At 40.8% G+C, this 27,771-nt stretch overlaps 1 protein-coding gene across 1 annotated transcript; it reads left to right on the forward strand.

Moving 5' to 3' along the window:
* The first annotated feature begins 5,774 nt into the window (after window positions 1-5,774).
* On the forward strand, window positions 5,775-27,771 carry LOC139468194 (meiosis regulator and mRNA stability factor 1-like). Its single transcript, XM_071250005.1, has 21 exons — window positions 5,775-5,857; window positions 6,436-6,650; window positions 7,193-7,310; window positions 7,745-7,911; window positions 8,510-8,679; window positions 13,787-13,893; window positions 15,334-16,292; window positions 16,640-16,899; window positions 17,588-17,908; window positions 18,650-18,813; window positions 19,274-19,497; window positions 20,406-20,544; window positions 20,816-20,907; window positions 21,204-21,249; window positions 21,946-22,148; window positions 22,575-22,802; window positions 22,924-23,127; window positions 23,449-23,722; window positions 24,266-24,385; window positions 24,637-24,762; window positions 25,638-27,771. Exons 2-21 carry the CDS (start codon window positions 6,453-6,455, stop codon window positions 26,366-26,368), a joined length of 4,851 nt encoding a protein of 1,616 aa, XP_071106106.1. The 5' UTR covers window positions 5,775-5,857; window positions 6,436-6,452; the 3' UTR covers window positions 26,369-27,771.

Genomic DNA, 27,771 nt, shown 5'->3' on the forward strand with positions numbered 1-27,771 from the left:
ATATTTAGGATACAACGCACACCGGTCTATGTGTCATTTAAACTGTTATGTCACTGCTACTGATACTGTCATTATCAGTGGCATAACAGTTATAATGGCACATAGACCGGTGTATGTATATATATTTATTTATTGCTTGCCCGTGAAGAGATCACCCGTTTAATAAACATACAGCTGTATTACACATTGTGAAATACCAAAACGCGTGCTTATGTACTCTCGGAACACGTTTCTAGAACAAATATTGGAAGCTCTTAACATCCCTTGGCTTATTCAACGACTCAAGCTCCTTCCCAGCGCGTGACACCTTCGTTACACTCTCGGTAACATCGCTGCCACCAGTGTGGGTGCGGCCATTTCAAGAATCTTGAAATTTGCCCTCCAACCCCATATGTAGTAACGTTTATACTTTTGTTTATGTCTTTGGGAATGCCATCAAATTTCAATTTGAAAAGGTTTACGACTGACCATGTTTTCCAGACGAATTTACTTTGTTGTTTTGATAATCAGATTGGTTCGAGATTGCAGACTAACGGAAAATCAACCAACTTCTTCCTTACATTCTTATTATATCAATAACACGATAGTTTTAATGAAACAGAAATTCAAACTGACAAACGAAGAAAGTAATTTAGCAGCGATAAGTGTATTCGGCGCACGACAGTCGACACTTGTTTGTAAACACAACGGTCATTCGGTTGCGAGTTCAACTCCAAGCATGGTTGTGGCCACCTATTCACAGTGGGGAGTTTTGACTGGTGGCAGCGATAGTATAGAGAGCTCCGGGAACGTACTATCGCTGTGAGGAGCTTGTCAACGACTTTGCGAGGGGAGATAATAGATCACTGAGAGGAGCTTCTGCACACACGATGACCCCAGCAACCTTGTTGCTAGGCTGACGTCACATGGCATTGTTTCGCCCGAAGGATCTTGCAACAAATTTCCACAAATTACGTCATTGGGTATTGTGACGTAATTGTAGACTTTGAGGTGCAAGGTCCCGTTCCACTAGGCGATCGTACGGTAGCGCATCGACAGTCGTTGGTCTAAGTTAAAGTATGTGAGTTGCGATAACCTTAACGCTACGATAATTTTGTGGAACGGACGCCTGAATTCTAAAGGTGGGCCGTTGTGCGGTATTAAAACCATACGTTTCAACTTTTGACGTGTTTGAAGTATTATAATTGTGTTAAACTCAATTGGATTATGCCGTGGCTCGTGTAGGTGTCAGCCTATTCACACTCAACAGTAAAACTCTAAAAACGTTATAAATGGCAAGTAATAAACAAAATACTAAACTCGCTCCCGTGTAAAACCAATTTTATGAAACTCGTGAATAGCTGTGGTATCTGACTCGCTTTCGCTCGTCAGATACCAAACTATTCACGAGTTTCATAAAATTCGTATTACACGGGAGCTCGTTTGATATTATATATATATATATTATATACCTGTTGGGTTCATGTGCGGATAGATATGCAAATATCAGAGGTCAAGTAGGGACTACTTTCACTGTTTACAAACAAACATGGCGTCACCCTTGTCATTCGGCGATCGAGTCAGATTAACCATCGGGAATCTGGAGAAACTACAGGGATAATTGCGTTCATTATCACAAGAACAGTCTAATGTACTGAAAATACGTGTCTAACTGTGACGTAGGTAAGGCATTTTACAACTTTGGAGACATAAATTGCGAAACAGTTTTGCGAGGGCTCTAGCAGGGGATTTAGCGGGATGAGTAGCCATATCAGTGCTCGTTGACCTCTGTGGCTTGGAACCTTTTCCACAAATTAAAAAAGGGGATTTGGCCGACTGTGGGCCGAAATATGTTTGAATTGTTACCATGTTTCGTTTTGTCGCTGTGTGTACATCTGACTGCACTTCGTAACGTTATGACAGGACAGACTGTCAACAACGTCTAACAGTGGCCGTGACGTCTCATAGACTAAGGTCAGAGTAGCTTCCCTTTGACAAAGGGCAATTACTCTAGCGGACATATCTATGGATTGCCGTGAAAGGCAAGTAAAAACAATTCGTGTAGGCAATTGTTGTTTTGCGTATATGTTGTTTCGCCACTGCATAAGAAACATGTTTCAGTTGGAACTATATTGGCTACTGTCACTGTCCGACCTACACATCACTTACCCTGTGATGTAATATATATTAATGCGCACATTCCAGGAAAACTTGCAATGTTTCCGTAATGTTTGAGAGAGAAGGAAAGCGATTTTCAAGCACAGAATTGAAGAATGACATTATGAGATAAAGAGGTTATCGCGCTTGTGTGTTTGGAGATGGTAAATATCCTGTATTAGGAATAAACAATATGCTTTTAAATCGCCAAATCTCGCTAAATACAATGTTTATTCCTAATACAGGATATTTACCACCCCCAAACACTCGCGTGACACCTCTAGCCTATATATATAAAGTGTACGCCGGTCTATTTTTAGATCTCACAATAAGCCAAATATTTGGAATTGCGAGTGAGAAAGATGGGACTTTCTTGCAGGTATTGTGAGAAATGGTATGTCAGAAACCATATACCGATATGTATACAATATAAGTTGTTATTAATTAGATCTAGATATTAATATATAAATGTGTATTTATTTCATTTTCCGAACCCGATACTTTGATACGTAACAAAACAAACGGCCAGATATAGATCTGCGGTGACTTACTATTTACTTTCTAGAACACCTTCTTACGTTTTCACAATTACTCATCTTTAGTTCATTTTTTTAAAATGTGGACTTGTTTCATTATCTCCCCTTGACGAACCGGAAGTTGTAATTCATTTCAAAATGGCTTCCATGTAGAAACAAGTTGTGTTATTGGAATGATGGATTTTGGTTAGCTGTTCGGGATGTAGTGTACCCACAGGTTTGTTTCTTTGCTTCTTGAAACTTCGATGTATTTGTCCTTGGTTTACAACTTTTGCTTGCTTAACAAAGTTTAGAACTCCCCAGCCGCGCCTGTGTTTACAGCAAGTCTTCACAGCGTGTGGTTGAACTTAGTAGGCCTCGAATGCACTGTGACCATGAGTAGGCCAAATTGCCCAACAAGAAGAAACAAGAAATGTTAGAATGATGAAATTGATCGACATCATTGCTAACATATAAAGTAGACTGTCATCTACCAGCCATTAAAAGTGTATGCAATGTATCTATTTGTATTTTAAGCGTGTGATTTATGCCTAGATCCAAGTACACAAGGTACAAATGTAGACTTACAACAGAAATGTCAAAAATCAATATGGACATTATAAGGCCATCTGTGACATCAGTGTTTCACAGTAAGTAAACACATTCTCTTGTTTTTTCTTTGAAGTTCTATTTGCTTATCTTACTTCATGTACTTAGAATCAATCTTTTAATAATTAATACAATGTGTAAAGCCCATTTTGTGCTCCCCTGCCCTTGTATGACTGGAATGGGCTGAGTTGAATAATTTGTTGATGCAAGTATCAATCACAGTCGCACACCATGACACTAAGTAAACAAAAATCAATTCGTAAATTAAATGTTTACTTTTATAACTGTTACACAAAACACGAATAAGTAGCGTAAATATTGTCATTCTTTGTGCCATACTTGACACTGCCAACTGTAATTTTCAGTGTGTCTGGTTTTTGGTCATCTTGTCTATGAAATGATACATTTTTTTTATTGTGAGCAAGGTTGCGCGATAGGTATCAGTTAGCACAGTTGGTGCATCTTCCCAGCCCTAGTGTTAACCATGTTGACTGTGTTGCCCAATTGCAATTAAACATGTTAAACTATTTAAAGGTTACCAGATGATTACAGATGATAGTTTTGCGTAGTGTATCATAAGATTTCAACCATTTTGGTGTTCATATTTCTAAATGGGGTAAAGTTTAAGGTGGAAATGCTAAAAAGAATTCAGCACTCATGAGTCATGTTTTGTAGCCTTGTCCTGTTAAACGATATCAACTAAGGCACTGTTGATATTTCCCATATTAAAACACTTGTAATGAAACCTCTATTTATCATGTTTAGGAAACTGTCATAACGGATAGAATGATATATATATACCATGTGTACTCAATACAACTACTGAAGGGTGGCCTATGTAATATGGGACTGAAAACTAAATCTATATAAATATTGAAGACATATTGAAAATTCATTTAAAAAATTTATCACAACAGAGAAGAGATACAGGCAATAGGTCACTGGTACTTGATACAGTTCAACATATTCAATTGTTACCCTGCAACATCATGTTCACATAAACTACTGTAACACACAGGACATTTTTATCTGTCAGTATCTGATGTAACCTCCCCTGCTTCCAATTCCCTCTTTGCATCTTGCCCTCATGTTCCATACCAGGTTCCTAATCACAGCCTGGGGCATTGCGTTCCTCTCCCAGAGCAGAGCTGCTTGCGTCCCAAGATCATATGGAGCAAGGTGACTCCTATGAACACTGCACCCTAGCTCACCCCCATTCATGTTCCATAGAGCTAAAGTCAGGAGAGCAAGCAAGACACTCATGCTCCATCCTGCGTGTTCCTTGTTGATGAATAAGGCGTTGACAACGTTACCATGGTGAGGACACGCACTATCATCCTGCAGGATCGAGGCACCCCTGCAGTGACGCATGGTCCTCATGAATGGTACCACAATTGGGGCCAGTATCTAATCCCTGTAGCATTGTGAAGAGAGATTTCCAACAACAATGTGTAATTGTGTCCTTGCAGTAGCTGTAGTGCAACTCCAGACCATTATGGAACCACCTCAAAATCAACAACAGCAGCATCAGCGAAACGTTCATGGTGCCATCTGTATACCCGTCTACGGCCATCATGAAATGACAGATTGAATCTGCTTTCATCAGTAAACAGAACTGATATTGGCGTTAAAGTGTTCAGCACTTATCTGACATGACGTCAGAAATCGGCCAGTTAGGGCAAGGTTCACTTGGTACCTGTCTGGCTTCTATGTTGTAACCCTATGACAACCTGGTTTTCAAGCATAGGCAACTGTTTCAGTCACCTGATACTACTGCCACAGCCTCCCCAAAACTCTGTGTGAGTAATGTTAAAATGTGCAGCCACCTGATGTTGACTTTTTACCTGTTTGGAGCATCCCAATTTCTCTGCCTCGATTCTCAACACTCAAAAATGGACGCACTGTTTTACATTTTTCCTGTCATTTACTACTGTTAATGTGGTTTAAAGCCATGCGTCCTTACTCTGATTTGCACGTGCAGCAACTGGCAACCATGGCAACTGGTTGTGTGCGGGCAATACAGCATTGTTACCATGAACACAATGCTTATATTTGTGAAAAGCTGGTCAGTGTTTACCTGCCGTTGCATTATTTACCATGGTTCAAACATTGCTTTCATTAATAGAGCCAAAACATTAATGTGGACTTTCAAAACTGGGGATTTTCTTATTATAAGTTCTAGATTTGACTGTGAGACCCTCTTCCATACCCATGATACCTACATGGGTGAGCCTTCACTAGTCATGATAGTTGTGTATTGAGTATATGATGCTGTAAATGTTTTAGGGGGGGGGGGGGGGGGGGGGGGGCATTTGTCTTTGTTGCCATGGTTGCCATTCCCAATAGTCAACCGGGTCAGATTTTCATCTGGTTATGTGGTTTAATCATTTTAAAAAATAAATATATTTACACTGAAACTGAACGCTTTTATGTTGCAGGCAAGCATTGGAGTGAGGTGGGAAGGGAAGTAGTTTGGCATGAAGATACCCAACTGTTATCAAACTCAAAGCATCCATCTTATATCAGTCCGACCTGGTCAGCATTGGCTCACCAGGACATTTTCACATCTCTTGCTTCACAAACAACACATTCAAGTGGTAAGGGTATTAAGTCACTTGTTGGTTGTCTCAAGGGCACTTATGATCTTGTGGGTAGTCATTGTCAATGTGTAGGACTCATGCTCACAGAGGTAGGAGTCATTATCATGATTCTGGTGGTGGGAACTGAATCATTAGGATTGTTTTACATTTTTTTGTGCATTTATCGAAGGATAACAGTCACAAATTGTATAAAATCGTGTATCTGTCTGTCAGCAGCATGATTTTCAGGGTGCCCATTGAAGGGAGATCCCTCAATGATCTCCGGCATTTTTACTAATCAATTATGAATGAAGTTATGTGTAATTCCACTTGAAAACATTCTAGAAACTATCATTAAAACATGTATTCGTATCAGTAGTCATGACATACCATGAGTCCTGTATTCGATCAAGCAGTGAAATATTGTGCTTAGATATGCATAATTCAACAGTTGACAGAGGGTGTGGATTACAAGATTTACTGATACTGCGATAATATTGAGCCTGCGATAATATAAGAGTCATTCTATACCTTTATAAAGGTGGCAGATGTATCTTTGACTGTGAATTACAGACATGTACACTGATTTCTTGTAGCCACTGCCTGCTGTAAGATGGGAGAAGATTCCCCTGCTATAGGTGTGTTCTGGGACATCGAGAACTGCCCAGTCCCAAAATGGAAATCAGCCTTGAGTGTAGTTCAGCGAATACGGGACCGCTTCTTCCATGGTCACCGAGAGGCAGAGTTCATGTGTGTTTGTGATATCTTAAAGGAACGCAAGGACATCATAGAGGAATTGAACTCAGCACAGGTAACCACAGACAATTTGCTTAAGTTGTGGTCATAGATGGTGGAACACAAGTTTGCACTCAACAGTATGATTGAAAAACATTGTTACATGGATTCGAAGCCAGGCCTTTTCACCATGTTCACTGTGTACGAATACTTTTCTTGACTGAAGGTCTGAAAACAAAGAATTTGGCATGGCAACATGATTGTGACATCCATAATGTTGGGTTTAATAAACATGTATTACAAAAAACTGGTGGTTTAGTCACTTTGCCCACCCACAAAAAATAACAGGTCCTGTAGTAGGAATTGAAAATCAACATCCCAAAGAGGCTACCCTGACTGTTAGATGGCATGGAAACATTTGTCACCATTTATGAAGTCAAAGTTTCTGTTTCACAGCTGTTTTATCATGGTTACCATGGTTACAGGTAGAACCAACATAAGGTACCGGTAATGCTGTTTATGTGCAGATAGATATCTATGTAACTTTTCAAAACTGATGTTGTTGAAGTACAGGTAGATATCTATGTATTTTTGAAAACTGATGCTGTTGTGTTACAGGTAGATATTATACACATCAGTGCCAGCAGTAAGAATGCAGCCGACGACAAGATTAAACAGAGTCTACGACGTTTTGCAGACACTCACCCACCACACACCAAGGTTATTCTCATCTCAGGTAGGCCACAGCAACCATATTACAGCTGAAAACAAGGAAACAGCACAGCACCCCACAATGCAATGGGTAGCCTATTTGTTAAGGCATTACCATGTAAATGTGTAATGCATAAGTCCAGAGTCCGATTCCCCAAATGGATGCAATGAGAGAGGCCTATTTCTGGTGTCGTCTGTTGTCACATGGCTGGAATATTCCTAAAAGAAGTGTAATACTCTCCCCACTCACAAAGTCAATGGTAATGTCATCCTTGGCACTTGGTACAACTTCCTTGTGTAATACGGAGGGAATTGGTCTATATTATGGCCTGTCATCAGTTGTTAATACAGACAGATACAGATGCTCATAAAAACTACAGTTCTTTGAATTTGCGAATTTGATGTTTTAGTGTGGTTACAATGGCCAGGCTTGTTAGTTATTTGTGATTGGGCTTTCAGGTGACGTCAACTTTTCCATGGACCTTTCTGACCTCCGACACCGAAAAAATTTCCATGTCATCCTCATCCATCGTGCACACTCTCACCCCTCCCTCATCGCATGTGCTAATGAGCATTTCTGTTTCGAGGAGCTTGTGGAGGATGTTCCTTGTCGATCACCATCTAAGGTTAGCCGTTATGAACATGATGAAAGATGGAAATTGTAACAGGATAAAGCCCTTTTATGCACTCTTCAGTGACTTTGGTGCGTTTTGTATAATTATGGAATTGAAATAAGAACTAACAAGAGTTAGGTTTACACTTATTTCTCCTCTGATTTTGTTAGGGACACATTTTCTCTGCAACTGAATGTATATTTTGAATAAGGAATAACAAAATTTAAAAACCACAATAAATACTCAATGTGAAATGAAATCTGCAACTACAAGGAGCAATCTTTTATATAGGTCTCCAGGAACCCAAACTGGTCTTAAGAGGCGACTAACAGGATCAGTCTGGTCAGGCTCTCTGACTTGGTTGATGCATGTCATCGTATCCCAATTGCGTAGATCGAAGTTCATGGTATCAATCACTGGATTTTCTGGTCCAGACTTGATTATTTACAGACTGCCATCATATAGCTGGAATATTGCTGAGTGTGGTGTAAAACAAACAAACAAACAAACAGTTTCTGCCACCATTTGTCATCAAAGATGAAGATGAAGCTATTTCAGATTTTCTATTCAACACTGTTGCTACTAGTCATTTGAATGTTTGTACCTACAGACATTTGAGGGACTGTCAGAAGTAGAAGTACGGGGTTTCCCCTCCCACATGCATACTGATAAGCTGAGGGCCAGGCTTAAGAAGCTGTCTGAGAACTGTGGTGGGCGTGTCACCAGCATCACCCAGGACTATGCCTTGCTCAAGTTCAGCAGTCATGAAGTTGCACTCAGGTCAGTACTCCAAGGTCATCCTGAGGTCACACACCGGTCTCCGAGTTGGGTGCTGTAGCAGTTAATGTTGTGTATTGCTGTATTAGTGAACCGGCACAGTTGGGCAGGGTTACAAAACTTGGGGCATGGTTGTCTGAATTATTTCGGGTGAAAAAGCTGAACTGACTCTCATGTTTCCAGGATCTGATGCTTGTTGAACCAAATCCCAGATTCACACCAATCATCGGCATAACTCTTTAGCTTGTGGGTTAAGTAAGTGTTCTGCCAATGCTTCTCGAGCAAGGAAATCGTTGTTAACTAGCCCAGAGTGAGGTATAAGTTACTTCTACCCATAATTTCCACAATATCTCGGCCAATTCACCTATGTTTTGTCTTACGACATTTGAGGAATTGTCCATTTAGGTTTTACATGTGAACCTGTTAGTATTTGAGCCACAACACGGAGGAAAGTATGGGTAGAACTAACTTATATCTCCCTCTGGGCAAGTTGACCTTTATTTGCTGTTTCCATAGGTATTCACACAAAACATTCCTTTAAATGTAATAGTGTCCAAATGCTTTCACTCAGTCCAGGTAGCACAGTGGTAAAGTCAATGGCGTGATAATCAGTAGGTTTGAAGAGGAAGTCCTTGCTGGAAAGGTTTGCACAATCGCTTGACTTGGATTTTATTTGAAGTCTTGAATTGCAAGTAAACAATTAGGATTATCTTTTTAATGTGAAAACATGGAAAGAATATGTATGTTATATACCTACCCTACATGTGAAAAGTATTATGCTACACCTACCCTGTATGTGAAAGGTATTATGCTACCCCCACCCTAAAAGTATTATGCTCCACCTATCATGTTGGTGAAAAGTGTTATGTATGTGAAAAGTATTATGCTACCCCCACCCTGTATGTGAAAAGTATTATGCTACCCCCATCCTGTATGTGAAAAGTATTATGCTACCCCCACCCTGTATATGAAAAGTATTATGCTACCCCCACCCTGTATATGAAAAGTATTATGCTACCCCCACCCTGTATATGAAAAGTATTATGCTACCCCCACCCTGTATATGAAAAGTATTATGCTACCCCCACCCTGTATATGAAAAGTATTATGCTACACCTACCCTGTATGTGAAAAGTATTATGCTACCCCTACCCTTAAAGTATTTAGTATTATGCTACACCTACCCTGTATTTGAAAAGTATTATGCTACCCCCACCCTGTATGTGAAAGGTATTATGCTACCCCCACCCTAAAATTATTAAGTATTATGCTACCCCTACCCCGTATGTGAAAAGTATTATGCTACCCCTACCATGTGAAAAGTATTATGCTACCCCTACCTTGTATGTGAAAAGTATTATGCTACCCCTACCCTGTATGTGAAAAGTATTATGCTACCCCTACCCTTAAAGTATTTAGTATTATGCTACACCTACCTTGTATGTGAAAAGTATTATGCTACCCCCACCCTTAAAGTATTAAGTATTATGCTACCCCTACCTTGTATGTGAAAAGTATTATGTTACCTCTACCTTGTATGTGAAAAGTATTATGCTACCCCTACCTTGTATGTAAAAAGTATTATGCTACCCCTACCTTGTATGTAAAAAGTATTATGCTACCCCTACCCTTAAAGTATTTAGTATTATGCTACACCTATCTTGTATGTGAAAAGTATTATGCTACCCCCATCCTGTATGTGAAAAGTATTATGCTACCCCCACCCTGTATATGAAAAGTATTATGCTACCCCCACCCTGTATATGAAAAGTATTATGCTACCCCCACCCTGTATATGAAAAGTATTATGCTACCCCCACCCTGTATATGAAAAGTATTATGCTACACCTACCCTGTATGTGAAAAGTATTATGCTACCCCTACCCTTAAAGTATTTAGTATTATGCTACACCTACCCTGTATTTGAAAAGTATTATGCTACCCCCACCCTGTATGTGAAAGGTATTATGCTACCCCCACCCTAAAATTATTAAGTATTATGCTACCCCTACCCCGTATGTGAAAAGTATTATGCTACCCCTACCATGTGAAAAGTATTATGCTACCCCTACCTTGTATGTGAAAAGTATTATGCTACCCCTACCCTGTATGTGAAAAGTATTATGCTACCCCTACCCTTAAAGTATTTAGTATTATGCTACACCTACCTTGTATGTGAAAAGTATTATGCTACCCCCACCCTTAAAGTATTAAGTATTATGCTACCCCTACCTTGTATGTGAAAAGTATTATGTTACCTCTACCTTGTATGTGAAAAGTATTATGCTACCCCTACCTTGTATGTAAAAAGTATTATGCTACCCCTACCTTGTATGTAAAAAGTATTATGCTACCCCTACCCTTAAAGTATTTAGTATTATGCTACACCTATCTTGTATGTGAAAAGTATTATGCTACCCCTACCCCGTTTGTGAAAAGTATTATGCTACCCCTACCATGTGAAAAGTATTATGCTACCCCTACCTTGTATGTAAAAAGTATTATGCTACCTCTACCCTTAAAGTATTTAGTATTATGCTACACCTACCTTGTATGTGAAAAGTATTATGCTACCCCTACCCCGTTTGTGAAAAGTATTATGCTACCCCTACCCTTAAAGTATTTAGTATTATGCTACACCTACCTTGTATGTGAAAAGTATTATGCTACCCCTACCCCGTGTGTGAAAAGTATTATGCTACCCCTACCTCGTGTGTGAAAAGTATTATGCTACCCCTACCATGTGAAAAGTATTATGCTACCTACCCCTACCTTGTATGTAAAAAGTATTATGCTACCCTCACTCTGTATCATGTATATGTGAAACAGAGAGGTGAATCTACCAATACCAGTATGATTAATACAAAGAAAGCATGGAAACAAGTCTGGCAGTGGGTTATAGGGTGGTAAGCATCTGTGACCTGTGTCTCCCACAATACACTGACATGCCATGACACGACTGAAGCCATGTTCAGGGCCGCAGTAAACCCAAACCACACTCACAAGACATTGTTTGAGTAGAGCTGGTCAACATGGTCAAGACCCTGGTCTTCTAGGGAGATTACCGATTTACCATGACAAGATTCCTCTAACATTGGAAGTCACTCATATCCATATTTAGCTGCCATTTTGACCATCCATACCACATATCATGCATACACAGGCTTTCATGATAGGTACTGCAAACCAGGTCAGTTTTAAAAGTCCACTGTTTGACACTAGGTAATATTGTGTCAACCGTTACATCTAGGGATAGAATTAAAGTGTGGAGAGTTGGTAGATTGGCCATGGTTCATGAGTTCTACCCTTGCTTTGTGTTGCCTGGCATCAGGTGGCAGGCAAAGCTTTCTGTACTACTCTCAAGTTGATTAAGTGTTAGAATTCACTCCAGGGCAACCAGGCACTAGTGAGTCTTCTTAGGTGCTGCCTGTACTTATCAATGTTTGTGTTAATTTGTAAACATTTAAGTGGGGATCCAAGTCCAGGAATTTATGTTTACATAATGCAGGGCTCGATTTAAGGAACTTGATTTAACCTGCACCAGGTGTATGTTGACATGAAAACTAGTTGCAGAGTAAACCAGTTTGCACCCTGGTATCATGAAAGTATCAATGTTGAAACACAAGCTGCATAAACTATTCAAAATAAGTGTTGTTTGATTGTTGTTTAACGCCGCAGTCAGCAATATTCCAGCTATATGACGATGGTCTGTAAATAATCGAGTCTGGACCAGACAATCCAGTGATTGATATCATGAGCATCAATCTACGCAATTGAGATCGATGACATGCATCAACCAAGTCAGCTAGCGTGACCACTTGATCCTGTTAGTCGCTTCTTATGACAGGCATAGTCGCCTTTAACAGCAAGCATGGGTTGCTGAAGGCCTGTTCTACCCAGGATCTTCACGGGTTAATCCAAAAAAGTACAATCTCGGATCTCTGATGACTGTGTCGCGTGTCATGAAGAACACATAACACCGGGATGAGTGATAGAGTATGGTAAATAAAGCTCAGAGATATTGAGTGTGTTCAAAGATTTATCATACCGTATTCGGCGTAATAAGCGCCCAGGGCGCTCTCAAAATAAGATAAATTTTGTTGTTTATGCTGACTGCCTGATATGTTAATGTACGACAGATATATTTTTCAAGAATTTAATTGCTCATAATTAAAGGTGCATATAACACACGAGAGCATATTATACGCGAATAAATAAGTCTTGTGTACGTTGATCAATCAGAAGGGGTGCTAATTGGGATCGTTCACTAGCCAATGTATTAGCAAATATCGCTGTGGGTACTTATTACGTCAAATACGGTATGTGTTCATGTAAGGGTGAGTCACACAGAACTTTGAATCTTTTGGACATCCACTTGGTGCATGTTGATATAAATATTAGGTTGCATTTTCAAAAATAGGTTGCACTGGTGCATGTTTTATATAGCTCAATCTAGCCCTGTAACGTAAGAAACATATTTACTATAGGAGACATTGATGTTAGATATGTAATGATGGATTCATTTGTGGTCAGTTTTTGTAACAATGCTTCATGTAACATGATGTAGTATTTACCAGTTAGTGATGTTCAAAGAACCTAACACTGCTAAGTAACAATACATGTTATGAAAAATACATGTCTGATATTGGTATTAGCATGATTAGTGTTGCATTGGGTATTGTAAATTTTCACCTGAATTACAGAATGATATACACATGATATACTTAAAATGAATGTGTTAACCAGTTTTAAGTATTGACTCCAACAATTTTCCTATTAACATGATTAAGATGGTATTAGGTTTCTAACAAAGTTCAATTAACAAATGGGCCCCACGATAGAATTCTGTTAAGTGCATGATTAAAATTAGCCCAACACTGAAACAGTGAGATGTTGGGGTGACTTGTGATGGGTTATGTAATTGATTACTAATGATTAGCATATGAAAGCCTTGCCAGTGGCTGTCTCGGGCTGGTACAGGCATGGAAAGCGAGCTGCACATGCTGCATGGGCTTTAGGTGCTGGGAGGCTCAACAGGGTGGGCCACAAACCACCTTACTTACAATTGGACACAGTATGGTAGGGTTTACAGTGCTGTGGGATGTTTCAGAGCTCAGAAGAGAATGGATGGGGAGGATGTGTTTGGCCAGAAGATTATTGCCCAGATACCAGCTACATCAAACACAGGGGACAGCACAGTAGGATCACCTCACACAGGTCAGTGTTGTACAGTGCTCAACCTGTTCACATGTTTATGTTGGGATCTTGCTGTGTTGCTCAAAATACCAGTACACGTGTTTAATGGATGTGTGCACAATTGGTTTCAGTCAACATGTTGGCTGAAATTGGTTTTCAGGATATCTGCTGTAGCCTGCTGTCAGTGTATGACAGAGCTTATGCTGGGTCCCTATGTTGGAAGAGTTGGGCAGGAGTAATCTGTCCAGTTGTTCATGGACAAAGTAAAGGAATTATTAATTTTTTTTATCATTTTGTAAACATATTTGTTTGAATATTTTCTATGTATCCTTTAAGTCTTGAGCAAGTCCTTTTTGAATTTCTTCTTTGACACTGCCCCCATCATGTACAAGTATTGACATGTTGTTTTCCCTACCTTCAGTAGATGATCAGCAACATGGGAGTTCTGTCTGTGCATGATCAGGGGAATCCAAGTATGTTCCAAAAAATTACCTGTACATTCAGGGAATGACTTCCGCCTGTATCCCCCCTCCAAAAGTTGCATATGTATGCATTGACACTTAACCCTTTTAATTGTATATACATATATATATACTCAAGTCCCAGACAAATGTAAATACCATACATGTTGGTCTATGTATGAAGAATTACTCAAGTTCAATAGATATTAAATTGGATCGATGCCAAAACATACATAATGGAATGTTGTATGAATGAACGCTCATGAACGCAACACATCTGACGTCATAGATCGGTGACTAGCGATGCAACATTTGTCTCATGCAGGATTAACGTGTAAAGTTTGGAAATTAAAAGAATAAAGATACTCTTGTTAGTTTTGTCATCAAGTGTAACACATTGGAACCATCTTTTCTTAACATACATACTTCTCTAATGTTTGTATCATGTCTGTGGTTCACCTTTCTTTTTGTGGTGAGTATATATTTGAAAGTTTTAACTCATGAAAGTTGAAGGAAGTCTTGGTTCTTGTCATAACCCAAATGTTGCCCTTTGAGTAAATTCCAAGATTTCAATGCTATAGGATCAAACCTCACGGACCCACGGGGTCCCTGTTTATGGCATGTTGAAATCTTTGACACTTGATCTGAGCATGTGTTGGTGTTTACAACTGCAAAAACATTGTCACGTGTCAAATACTGATAATTATGTCCCCTTGTCGATCAGGGTTAGAATTGGTCGTCAGTAACCCATACGTGTAAGAGGCGACTAAAGGGTGGTGAGACTTACTTACTTGGTAGGTCAATGTTCATGTCAATCTCTGGATTGTCTGGTCCAGACTCGATTATATACAGAGTCCTGTCATATAGGTGAAGTATTGCTGAATGTGGCATTAAACGACAAGCAAATATGTTTTACAAGTTTTAGTGTACTGAATTTCATAGTGGATAAAACTATTTGTATCCTACTTGATGTACTTAGTCTTATTGTTAATATTTCCAGGTTATACAAAGAGGTCTAAACTTTCGATGCCCGGTTTTGGAAGCCCTAAACATTATAATCGACACAGCAGTCCATCCGGCGACAGACGGACATTCCGCAACAACTCCCCATATCGGGGGTGTGTGAGTGCGCCTGTAGCCAGTGGGTACACCTCAAGCCCTGAGGCCAACAACAGGCCATCAGATGTTGATGCTGACAAACAGCCTGACAACTATTCTACAAACGGGAAGCGTCCAAGTCGAGAAATGTTGATGTTGCAGCAGCAGCGCTACCAGGAGAGTCAGCACAAGCTGAATGGGGGCTGTGGAGGAGGGGGAGATGCTGGGGATGAGATGGACGGTACAGGAGAACTGGATAACCACAGATATGCTCAGCGAGTTGGGCACTGGTCTGGAGATGAGAAAGGGAAAATACAGAGCTACAAGAGAAGGCATTTCAGTGGATCCCACTCAGATGAACAGACCGAGAACTATCATTACTATTCAGCCCTAAGCCATAATTCAAGCTTCACCTATGGGAGTGGCAGCCCTATCCACAACCCGCAGCGTGTCCGACATGGCAGTGGTCCTTTTGGATGTCGTCCCAAAAGTGTCCCATATGAGTTGGACCACCCATATGGCTCTTCATTTCCTCCACCGCAGGACAATGAGTTCTTCCACCGAGGGAGCCCAAACTTCCGTTCATACAGCCCTCGGCGCTACAACTGCATGAACTCAAACCAAAACAATTGTAACTATCAACAAAACAATTACCACAACAACTTTCACAACAACATCAATAGTAGCAACAGCTTCCAGCCCATCATGCCTGGTGCATCGCCCCCAGGGTCCCCGCTGACAGATGGCTCCTCACCCCAAGGAATGGGCCCAGTAGAGCTGGTGGTCACAAACCTTGACTACAATATCAGTGCCAAGGAGTGGAGGAAGATCCTGTTCACCACCTTTCATCCTCATGTCAAGGTTGGTAGGATATTACTCAAACGAGTTTAGATGACAATCAAGAATTGTTCTCCTTCAACCTTATCCATTTAGTAAATTTTGATCTTTTTACAATTTTAATTATTATGCCGTGTTCAGTAAAAGATTCAAAGAAACAAAATGAATGTCAACCTTGAATATCAACAAGCCACAACATATTATGGTAGTAACAGATTAGAACATGCCAATATTTTAGAATCTAGTGGCACTAGGTCAACCTCATTTTCAGTAAACCAACATGGGCAGCTTTCCTAATACTTTGAGGTGTTTGTTGAATTAATGGTGATATACAGCTACCCTGTCATTGTGAAAAATATTATTGACTTCAGGTTTTGAATGTGCATGTGAAGACCCAGCTGGACAACACTTGTATTGGCATGATTAAAGTCCCCACCATAGAGGAAGCACGTTTTGCAATCTCCCAGTTTCACAGAAAGAAAATTGGCTACAAGCGTATCCAGGTCAGCCTGAAGACGGACGATGCCCACACAGCAAGCGCAAACATCCGTGCCGAAGCCATTGCACTGCTGCAGGAGGCTAAGGGCAATGTTCTGCCACTCTTCAAGTTCATCGAACTGTTTGACAAGAGGTAAACAAATGACAGTGAGCCTTTCAGATAGTGTAAATCTTTTCTGCAATCCTCTCTCACTAGACTGTTTTCATTACTATTCTTTGCAAGTACAGGGGTAGATTTAACAAATTTGTCTGTAGCTAGCAGGGCTTGCTCCTTTTAAAAGTTACTGGCCCTTCTCCAAACTTAACTGGCCTACAACTAATGGTGAAGACCACAAATTGGCGGAACCTGCGGTTGCATAGCCACCTAGCAGGGCACTGAAAGTTTTAGAACTCCTCACCCCTAAAACGTTTTTTCCTGCACTGTGATTAAATCTTGTCTTCCAATTGCCTTAATTCATGGTGATTCATTAGCAAATACAAAAGTTGTTGTACACAAGATTACCAAATGGCATCTGGTTGTCATTCTACTGAGATGATCCAATAAAAATACTTGAACATACAAGAAGGGGTGAGATTTTGACTAGCCAGACGGGCCACCTACTTGATGTTTCACCAAGCCCTTTGTCATTTTAACTGGCCACGGGCAAACAGGCCAGCAGTTAAATCAACCCCTGCAAGTAAATGTAAATGCATATTGTCTTGTTAGAAATTAGATTATGAAAGTGAGTTGTTTCTAAAGAAATTCTGGTGATCAAATATGGTTATTGAAATAGTTTTAAACTTCATCCTTTGTGTTTCTAAGACATATTAATTTTCACTAGGTACCACAGATCCATCAGTGTCTCCGAGCTGTACAAGATGCGTGACACGCTCGACATCCGTGAGCAGGGTGGGGCAGGTAGGATGGTGTATCTGGCCCCAGTACTTGCCAAACCCCCCACCCCCCTAGAGGCCTCAGACACAGAGGGGGAGGAGGTTTTGGAGGAGCCTGTCTGTGCCAGTCACTGCCCCGAGGGAAGTGTGTTCTATGCGGAAGCCATGAACTCCTCCATGTTGCCCAATGTCCGCATCCAGTTGAAGACGCTCGCTGCCCAAGTCCACTCCATGCTGCAGTCTCACAATGGCCACATGCCACTCATGAGGTTAGCATAACACACAGAAGATTATCTCCAAATTCCGAAGTATATTTGTAGTTAATTTGGCACATCCTACTTATATAGACATTTCTCAGCTATAGTCTGGAAGGTAATTTAGCGAGCATTCATTGAAACAGCCATCTGCATAATGCTACCCCTGCGTCACAGGGCCATATGACACAGTTGAACCAATCAACTCAACTCGAAAGGGTGCACAGGAATCACGCACGTTGAGACGCCCAATGCTAACACTGTATTCATGCGTGATTCCCGTGCGAGTTGAGTTGATTGGTTCAACTGTGTCATATGGCCCTGTGACGCAGGGGTAGCATTATGCAGATGGCTGTTTCAATGAATTCTCGTTCCACCCGTAACTAACAGGTCTGGTTGTTGATGTAATATAGTGATAGGTAAATAGACAGATTATTTATTCATGCACTGATTGTCTTTAAATGTAATATCCAGTTATGTATGACTGTTTAATAATCTGGTACCAACTTTGTCTGGAGTAGGTCCGATAGTTTTTCAGATATTGTAGTAAATGTCTGTACCTTAAATTACCTGACTATAGCTCAGTCTATAGTATGAGCCAGTTTCACTAATTTGTAACGAGACATAATAGGGGCGGTCGGGTAGCCTAGCGGTTAAAGCATTCACTTGTCACGCCAAGGGCCAGCTATTAGCTGGAACATTGCTAAAGGCGTAAACCCATACTCATACCACTACTGTCCCTGTTTATATTTCCAGTTTCCCAGCCTGTTATGCTGCTGAGTTCAGTGCCCTGGTGTCAGTGAAGGAGGGCGTGCCCCTGGAGCACCTGATCAGCTGTGTGCCCGGCATACAGGTGCAAGTGTCTCGGCTGGGTGTCAAGAAGGTGCAGTGGATGGAGAACCAACCTCCCCAGGCTATAGGTGCGATCACCATCACAACATCCCCTTCTGCAATTATGAATTAACTGACGTTATAAACCTCCAGTGATGCATTACCATTGTTACAACAGTTTGTTCTTTTCTCCGAAAATCCCTCTGCCCACAGGATTCTCGAGCTGTGCACTTTTGACTGAGTGCTACAATTGAAATTTCAGAATTAAAGTTATGTCATGTTAACAACTAGAATCTTCATATCTGTCGGTTTATAAGTCAGATATAAACCTTCTATGGCTATCCTTGAAAATAATGCACTCCAGCGCAGGAAAAGCCCTTGGGCCTTTCCTTTGCCGGACTGCATTATTTTCACGGATAGCCTGCGGAGGCGGTTTATATCCTATACATAGCACATAGAAAAGGGCCTCTACGCATTATTATTAGTTGAGGTCATGTTAGATATATTTCTGTCATAGACATTTTGAGTAAATAACATGACTTGTTGCAGAGTTTGGTCGGCAGTCAGCTACAGCCAGCCCGCTGTTGTCTCACCAGCTGGGGCAGATAAGCCGCGAGGTGACCGATCTTCTCAAACACAGTGCCAACTGCCGAATGCCAGTGTCCAAGTTCATTCCAGCATATCACCATCATTTCGGGCGCCAGTGTCGTGTAGCAGACTACGGGTACACCAAACTCATGGAGCTTTTCGAGGCTATTCCATATGCTCTGCAGGTAAACCATATTAAAACATTTGAACTCCCTCATTTCTCGGACATTAAAAGTGAGGTTCTATTCCTTTTTGTGCATAAAGAACGACTTCAAAGTTTTTGATCTTGGAGTGGCCTTTTGAATGTATGTCACCAGAAAGTAAGTAAGATTAATTATCATTAATAATACAGGAACAGAGTTTGTCCGTCTGTCCATCCACTTCTCAAATGGAAATATTTTCTCAAAAGCTATTTAAGTCAGAGAAATAAATTTTTACACACTGCTACTGGTCTTGATCTAAAATGAGTTTGAAAATTGGTGTTGTTCATTAATTGTTTAAAGAGTTATGGCCCTTGCTTGGCGCTTTTCTACTTAGTGCATACTGCTTGGAATGGGGACAGGCTTTCTCAAACTACTGAAGTTTTAGGAATAAAATTTGCATGCTTATCTACGAGATACTTATCAATACTGAGTTATTTGTTCCAGAGAACATGGAGAAGGGGTCTTTTGTTTGTATTAATTTCACATTTAATCCTTTTTATTTGATGACATAAAGTGGCCCAAGTGCCTATCTCTTCTCAAGGCTTAAAACTCATTTGTATGATTTATATTCACTACTATGTGAACAAACAAAATTGTAATGTGACCCATGCTGGGGGATAGTGATAAAGTTGTTTTCTTGTTATGATTATAGTGACATTATAATGAAGTGTAAGAATCTACATCAAATGTAGCTGCGATCATAATAAAGATGTTGGTCACTAAAAATATTAGTTTCTGGTGGGGATCCTAAAAAAATAAATTTGGGGAGGGTCATGAAAAAACATTTTATAGTAAAATATTAAGTGCTTTTACATTGTCCTTTCAGGCTTGTTTTTTAAAATAAACTTTTTGATATGTGTAGAGGGGATAAGAGTGAGTGATTATTTCAGGTTCTTGGTACCGGAGATCGTAAGATCCTGACTTTGAGTCACCGTGCTCAGATTCGTCGCTTCACTGCTGATCTACTCAAGGTGCTGAAGGGTCAGCCTGCCAAACAGCTGGCAGTGGAGGAGTTCCCTGAGGCTTTCGGTGAGCTCTGGTTACCACTCTACAATATATAGTGGATTTTATAACCCTATGTCGTTGATTGCTTCTTGATGAAATGATCAACTGTAAATGCCAAAATATCCAATGTCTTTTCCAAATGTTCAGAGCTTTCATTAAATTTGTTCAGTGAATGATCTGAAAAGCTTGATTATGAAAATAAAAAATTTGATATTCATTTTACTCATGTATACTGTTTGAACTACTAATGATGGCATGTAATAGCCCTAGTGTCTAACTACAATCCTCTGTACAGAAGCCGTGTTTGGCAAGGCCTGGGATGTTACGGAGTATGGAGTCTGCTACATCGAGGATCTTCTCATGGAGATCCCTCCATCAACTCTCCTGGTGAGTCCAGCATGGGCCTTAGTAGGGGGCAGTTAAAATTAAACACTGCAGTTGCAATATTTGAACCATATAGTGACATGAACAGGTTTCCTTAGATTTATCAGGGTTATAACATTATTATATATATTTAGTAGAGCAAAACAGTTGCATAATATAGGTTCACCACTGGCATTGAAATCTGGATCAATTTGAACAAGTACATTATTCCTGTGGTAATTTTGTATAATCTGTCATGGGATCTGCATAACTGTATATTGACATGGTATGTTCTATATTGTTGAATGATCTTACTGCAGATGACTGTGGAGGAAGGGAAGTCTTTTATTTCGGTTCCCAAGAGAGGTAGGTTACACAACCATAGCATCTGTGTCATGGGGAAGTAGGTTATAATACACCGGACCTGAAAGGGCAGGGGAATAGTTACAACAAGGAATTCCTGCCATCCATCCGTCTGTCCTTCCGATGACATTTTCTTTAGGATCTACAACTTGAGAACTACTGCATAGATGGCTTTTTTTTTCCATATTTTTTCTTAAATGTTTTTACCTGAACATTTGTATGACCTTTAACCTGAAAATTCTGCATGGATTCTTTTCCATTTGAGGGAACAGTTTCTGTACCAATAGGAGATTTGCAATGCAAGTTTGATTTGGATAAAAGGATTTTCTGAGAAAAGATTGCCTTCTCATGATGGAGTCAAAGTCGGGGGTATTAGTGAGCCCTGCACACCTTTTTCTTGTTTAATAATAATAATAATAATAGTGCTATTTATTTAGCGCTAACATTCCACATTACTTCGGGACATGGCAAAAGTGCATATTTATTACAAATTCCATAGATGTGCATGCATAGCTATTTTTAACATGGATAACTTGATATTATCCTTGATTGTGTTATCAGAACTTCTATTTCTGAATTTTGAAAGCACATTAGTGACTGTTTCTGAAAAGTGAAAATAAACAATCTTAAAAAAGTAATACCAAATATAGCTGAAAAAGAAGTAACGGTTTTGTACAAGTTTAATTACGTTGTCTTCAGACCAGACATCGGAGGAGATGGAGCGCACTAAACAGTTTGCCCTAGAAGTAGTTGACCTGCTGAAGCACAACCCGCGATGCCGCATGCCATTTAACAAGTTCATCCCTGCGTACCATCACCACTTCGGCAGACAGTGTAGAGTAGCCGACTATGGCTTCACTAAGCTTACTGACCTCTTCGAAGCTGTGCCTCAGGTTGTGGAGGTAAGCCCACTAAACATTAGACGAATGAAGGCTGAAATTCTGCATTTTCTTCCTTACTTGGAAAATGCCTTGCATGTCAATTGAGATTCTGTGAGGATGTCTGTTGAGTCAGTAATTTGGGACACCATAAGCAGTGCTGGTTGCATTTCTTGTGTATTGATATTGTTACCTGTTCAAAATTGACAATGCTGAGTAAAGATTATGTTGATCAATTCTGCGACTTTAGTCGCTTGTCCAAATCTAAGTCTAGTAACGTTCCCTTTGGTCTAGTTTTATTGTCCATAAATTATTCATAGAACCAAGTTCAATCTATTAGACTGAACAGTTGTTGGCGCAGACTGTTCCCTGTAGACAATGATGTACATACCATCGTGTTAGTGGTAACATTCTTTGGGCACTCCACTAAACATGAGTCCTCTACTCCAGCTGGAGGAGGAGGGTGATGAGAGACTGCTGCGACTCACGCAGCCAGAGATGAGGAAGGTTCTGTCTGAACAGATCACAAACCTGCTCAAGATACAGCCAGGTCATGGCATGGTGAAGGACGAACTCTTACCAGCCTTCACTCGCCAGTTCAGCTTCAACCTTCACCTACAGGATTTCCAGGTGGTGTCACTAGATGCTCTGCTGGCCAGACTGAGACACATCATCAGTGTGAGTAGGGCTAATGTGGTGTTCAGATTGAGAGAATCAAATTCCTTTGACTTGACCATGGGGCCATCGGGCCATCTTAGGCTTCTGAGATAACTGAGTATATGGAATTCTTTTTCTTCAGATTGAGACCTACAACAATGTGGAATATGTTGTGTTGATGAAGACCACAGAGTTGCCTCCCCTTGCCCTTCGTGTTCTGCAGCTGCTGATGGATCAGAGCTCTGGCTGTCTCCCCCTGGTGGAACTGTGCAGCTGGTACAAGACCACCTTTTCTGAAGAGTGTGATGTCCAGACCATCAAGGAGGAACTTGTAGATTTCGTTCATGTAAGTCCACAGCTGTTGAGATTCAAACTGTATTCAGGGTTTAAAAGCTGCTGCGAAAGCATAAGTCATTCACTCACGTTCTAAAGAAATTTCTACCTGCAACATGAATCTTAAATCCTGTTATGTTTTCAAGCAATCATTATTACGTTTGGCCAGAGGGGGAGTGTAGATTAATGCGAGTAGAAGAATGCCAAATATTCAATTTGCACCAAATGATAAGGATATGTAATCTGTAGACAATAAGATTTTGTTGTGCCAAGCACTAAAGTTGTTTTTACAGCAACATGGTCTGTTAATTATCTGAACTGTGACTTCTTCCAGGTGTCGGGGGACGATGATGGCTCAGCCGTGATCCGCCTGACAGCACTTCAGACTCTTGCTCGAGATATCCGCCACATGCTGATGCGCCATGGCCGAATCCCACTCCACCAGTTTGACAAGATATTCTTCGAGGTGCATGGAGTGGAGATGAAGCCAGCGCTGCATGGGTTCGACTGCACCCACACCCTCCTGCAGGCAATCCCCCATGTTGTGTCTGTTCGGGGGAAGGGCAACCGCAAATACGTGCAGCTCTCCCCAGCCATTAAAGTGCCAGGTCAGTTGCTGTAGTTCATGTCATGCTAATGTCACTATAATAGGCATTTGTCATTTGAAATCGGTTTTGAAGTTGGAAGTTACTTGTCAGAAATATATTCCCTGCCATTTCACAAAAAACATTGGCATTTTCAAAACATTATGCCAGCTATATACCATGTGTATTGAAAAATGATATTTTAGGTTAGTATCTGTGCTTTCGTCTATTTGGCCTCCAAAGGTTTAGTTGAAAGGTGATGTCCCCATGTGGACACTAGATACGACATGGTTCAAGAGAGCAGTACGCTCTCCTTGATACCACTCAACACTTTTGTAAGCCAAGGATCCCTTGACTCGTATGTACTCACATCTCGGTGAAGCAGTTGAATTCCAAATAGAAAAGATCCCTGATTGCCATGCTTGTCCAAATAACCATTTGATGTTAACTGCTTAGTGTAGAATGTACCTGGATGGGATACATCATCTGTTCATAACATCACATAGCCTTTGTCTTGCTTGAGCCTTGACAACCACCTCTCACTTCTCCATGCTCTTGTTGTCATAGCTACTCTGCCAGCCTCGCTCAAAGCCAGTCCAGCTCGCATCTTCTTTTCCGGGGACCACAAGGCACTGAATGCTGGGAAGGGAGAGTCCTCGAACGATTCTGGTGTCAATGATGCTTTAGGTAGATACTCTTCCATTTGCTTTAGTCTTGCATGGGTGAATCAGATTAATTCTTGGATTCTTGAGTATTTGTTTTTTCAAGTGGTGCAGCCAGTGAAAATGGGATTTCTTGCTGATCTTACACAGAAAAACATTGAGGAAAACCATATTTCAGGAGGAAGATTTTTTCACTCAACATAATCAAGTGAAATATTGATTGTAATACAGACTATATATCTATAATAGTCTATATATAGCCACTGACACTTTCAGACGAGGAGCTTGACAGGTCCCATGTTGATGTACTGAGCCAGCCAGTGCCCTCTGCCATCCCATCCCCTGAGCTCAGACCAGCTCTTCACCATGCCAAGGACCTCATTCAGCTTGACTCCCCACAAGGTACATGCAAAGGTCACCAGCTCTAATCAATCAGAATATTGATCACAACTACTCAAAGGCAAAAGTAATGTTAAAGATTTATCTCCAAGTGAAAGTTGATTGCAACATGGGTGCTTTGGCTTTACAAGATGATCAATATACTAAATACACAAAAGACCAACTGGATGTGTGTTGGTGGCATGATGAAAGACACCTGAATTTTTTTCATCTTCACACTGCTATGACCATGTGTTACACTGTAAATGAAACACATATTTCATTCATATCACGTGAAAAGGATTGAGTACAATTATTTTTTATAATGCCTTCTCCTAAACCTATATACAATAATGCCCCTACACTGACAGGGATCGAATCATGAAGATCTGTTTAGAGAAAAGGTCTTCAGCAACCCTTGCTTGTCTTAAGAGGCGACCAACTGGATCAGGTGGTCAGGTTTGCTGACTTGGTTGATTCATGTCATCGTATCCCAATTGTGTGGACCGATGCTCGTGATGTCAATCACTGGATTGTCTGGTCCAGACTACCGTTGTATCGCTGAACTATTGCTGAGTGTGGCATTAAACAACAAAACAGAAAAACAAACACTTACAGGGATCACAGGAAAGTGTGGACAAGCGACAAGAATAGTATGCAAGAATAACCATGAGACTACATGTTCTTTTCGAGTACAGGAAGCATGTTGGATGAACTCCTTTGTTGGATGAACATGTATCCATGTTCAAAGTGCTTCTTTCAGGTTGATCATGGATTTTTTTAATTTTGGATTAGTTGTATGGGGATGTAATTAACATTGTGACAGTGATAGGATTTAAAAGCATGAGAATATAACCAACAAACTTTTCACTGTTCTTAATTTTCGTTTTGCGTTGTAGACCAAGACATCTTGTTTCTGACTGATGAGGAGAAGCGAGGACAGAAAACTCCGCTTTGTCTGACGCCGACATCCGAGCTGCTGCAGTTTGCTGCCCAGTGTCTCGTCATCCGACCACCAGAGGGAGCTGGCAGCAGTCGCAGTACGTCACCTGCTGGTGACAGCCAACAGGGACTCGCTAGAAATAGTGCACTCACCCTGGCTGTCACGGCAACAGAATTCGGTGACCATGACCCTTCGTCATCCAATGAACTGCTGGAGCTACTGAAAGGAGGCTGGTGGAAGGCAAGTCCGGAACAACTGGAAGAAGTAAGCAGAACTTTCCGTGTTACAGCCTCGGGACGGGAGAGTCCAGCCGATCCAGCATTACGTAGCCATGGACACACTCCCAGTATAGAGCCCGCAGAGAAGTTACCTAATGGTGAAGAGTCTAAGCCAAATGTTAGCTTGGCTACCTCCGTCCCAATGGAAGTCCCTGCCTCTGAAGGAGGCAGCATCAACACCACTCTGAAGGATGCAAGCAGCAGTTTTAGCAGTGATGAAAGTAGTGAGCAGAATGTTGCCCACGATGTGTCCTTTGACGAGATGTTTAAAATGAGTATGCCCCTGGAGACAAGCTCCACTAAGTCCAGCACGGGGTCGACCACCGACACCCCAGTCTCCTCACCGAGGAAGTCCCGCTCCAGGATGGCAGCTAGGTTTGTTAACCCCATACACAATGACAGTGCTTGAGACAAAGAGTCGCTTGTGTAGGACAGCATGGCTAGTGTCAGGGTGGCCCTGCAACACAAGATGGGAGTGTTCCATGAAGTATTTGAATAATGTTCAGTTCATGGAGTGACACTAGAAGGCCATGTTGGAATGTGAAGAATGGAGTGTACTCTTACAAGATGTATTTGTCAGCATGCGTGTCGCCTGGATGAGACGTGCAGACAGAAGTTTTTGTAAATCCATGAAGACTGTCACTGGGGATGTAACATTTTACCCTGTAAAACAAGTTTTACGCTTTTAGAGTGATTACAAACCTAGACCTAGCATCTTGACGACATATTGTAGATTTCATCACTGAATTTTAGTGTTTTAATTTATACCCTCACTTATGCTTGCGTATCTTCCTGTATGAGAAATGTTTTAATTTTGGTAATTCTTACATGAAGAATGTACATGAATTAGAAAATGAATTTAATTTGAATGTTTGGAAGTATGTCCTATTGAATTAGTTTTGCCATGTATTGGAAATACAATACAGATACCGCTGCCTCCAGGCACAAGTCACATTGTATCGGCTAGTCTCCAGGTACAAGTTACATTGTATCGGCTAGTCTCCAGGTACAAGTTACATTGTATCGGCTAGTCTTCAGGTAGGATTAGGTTTGTGTACTTGTATACCAAGTACTTGTTTCTAGTTTCCAGGACACACAATGGGATGTGTTGTTTATTTTCAGTGGTGTTGTAGAGGAAGGGACATGATGGGACTCGCACCTAATGGCCGCAGTTGAAACCTTGCAGTGTTACTGTATCTCAGTCTGTTGAAGAAAACAGTTTTGTTGAGTTTACAGATATTATCGAATCTAATGATTGCATTAGTTTCATGTTAACAGGGAGTTTTGAAAGCTGTTGCTGTGGTAACCACACTAATCAAAGTGATTCCTGATTGGTGCCGTGGTTACACAGCTGGCTATCTGGTTGCAGGCCAACACTGGACCATGTAAACGCAGTATCGCCTGCATCATGGTCGGCCAGGTCATGGGTGACGTAGCTGGATACACAAGTTCAATGTCTTTCCCTTCTTTGGCAACTTGTCTTGTATGTATTACAAGTGTGATGGTTGATATTTAGTTACTAAAAGTTATTTGTACTTATTTACTTATTTTCGCTATATTAGTACATTTTCGTATGTATTTCTCCAAGTGCTAAAGTGTCATGTAGAGGTACATGACGGTAGTGATCTGGTACACCATCTTACAGGTGTAAGAGGGGATGATGCTGCCTCTAGGCCTCAATCTTGAGGCAAATTCATGAAGGAATAGGTTTATGAAGTGTATTTGCATTAAGTCCAGTTCAAGGTAATTCCTGCATGTGTGCATGCAGTGTATTGTACATGATTCTCAATGAATTTGCTGCTTTTCTATAAT

Source organism: Haliotis cracherodii, unplaced genomic scaffold (genome assembly GCF_022045235.1).
Source record: "Haliotis cracherodii isolate W230 unplaced genomic scaffold, xgHalCrac1.p SCAF_2, whole genome shotgun sequence".
In the NCBI taxonomy this organism is placed as follows: domain Eukaryota; kingdom Metazoa; phylum Mollusca; class Gastropoda; order Lepetellida; family Haliotidae; genus Haliotis; species Haliotis cracherodii.

Coding starts and splice junctions, on each gene's coding strand:
- LOC139468194 (XM_071250005.1), top strand. CDS start 6,453: ATGGGAGAAGATTCCCCTGCTATAGGTGTGTTCTGGGACATCGAGAAC. Junction 8,680..13,786: donor AGTCATGAAGTTGCACTCAG/GTCAGTACTCCA, acceptor GGGATGTTTCAG/AGCTCAGAAGAGAATGGATG. Junction 20,545..20,815: donor GGAGTTCCCTGAGGCTTTCG/GTGAGCTCTGGT, acceptor TCCTCTGTACAG/AAGCCGTGTTTGGCAAGGCC.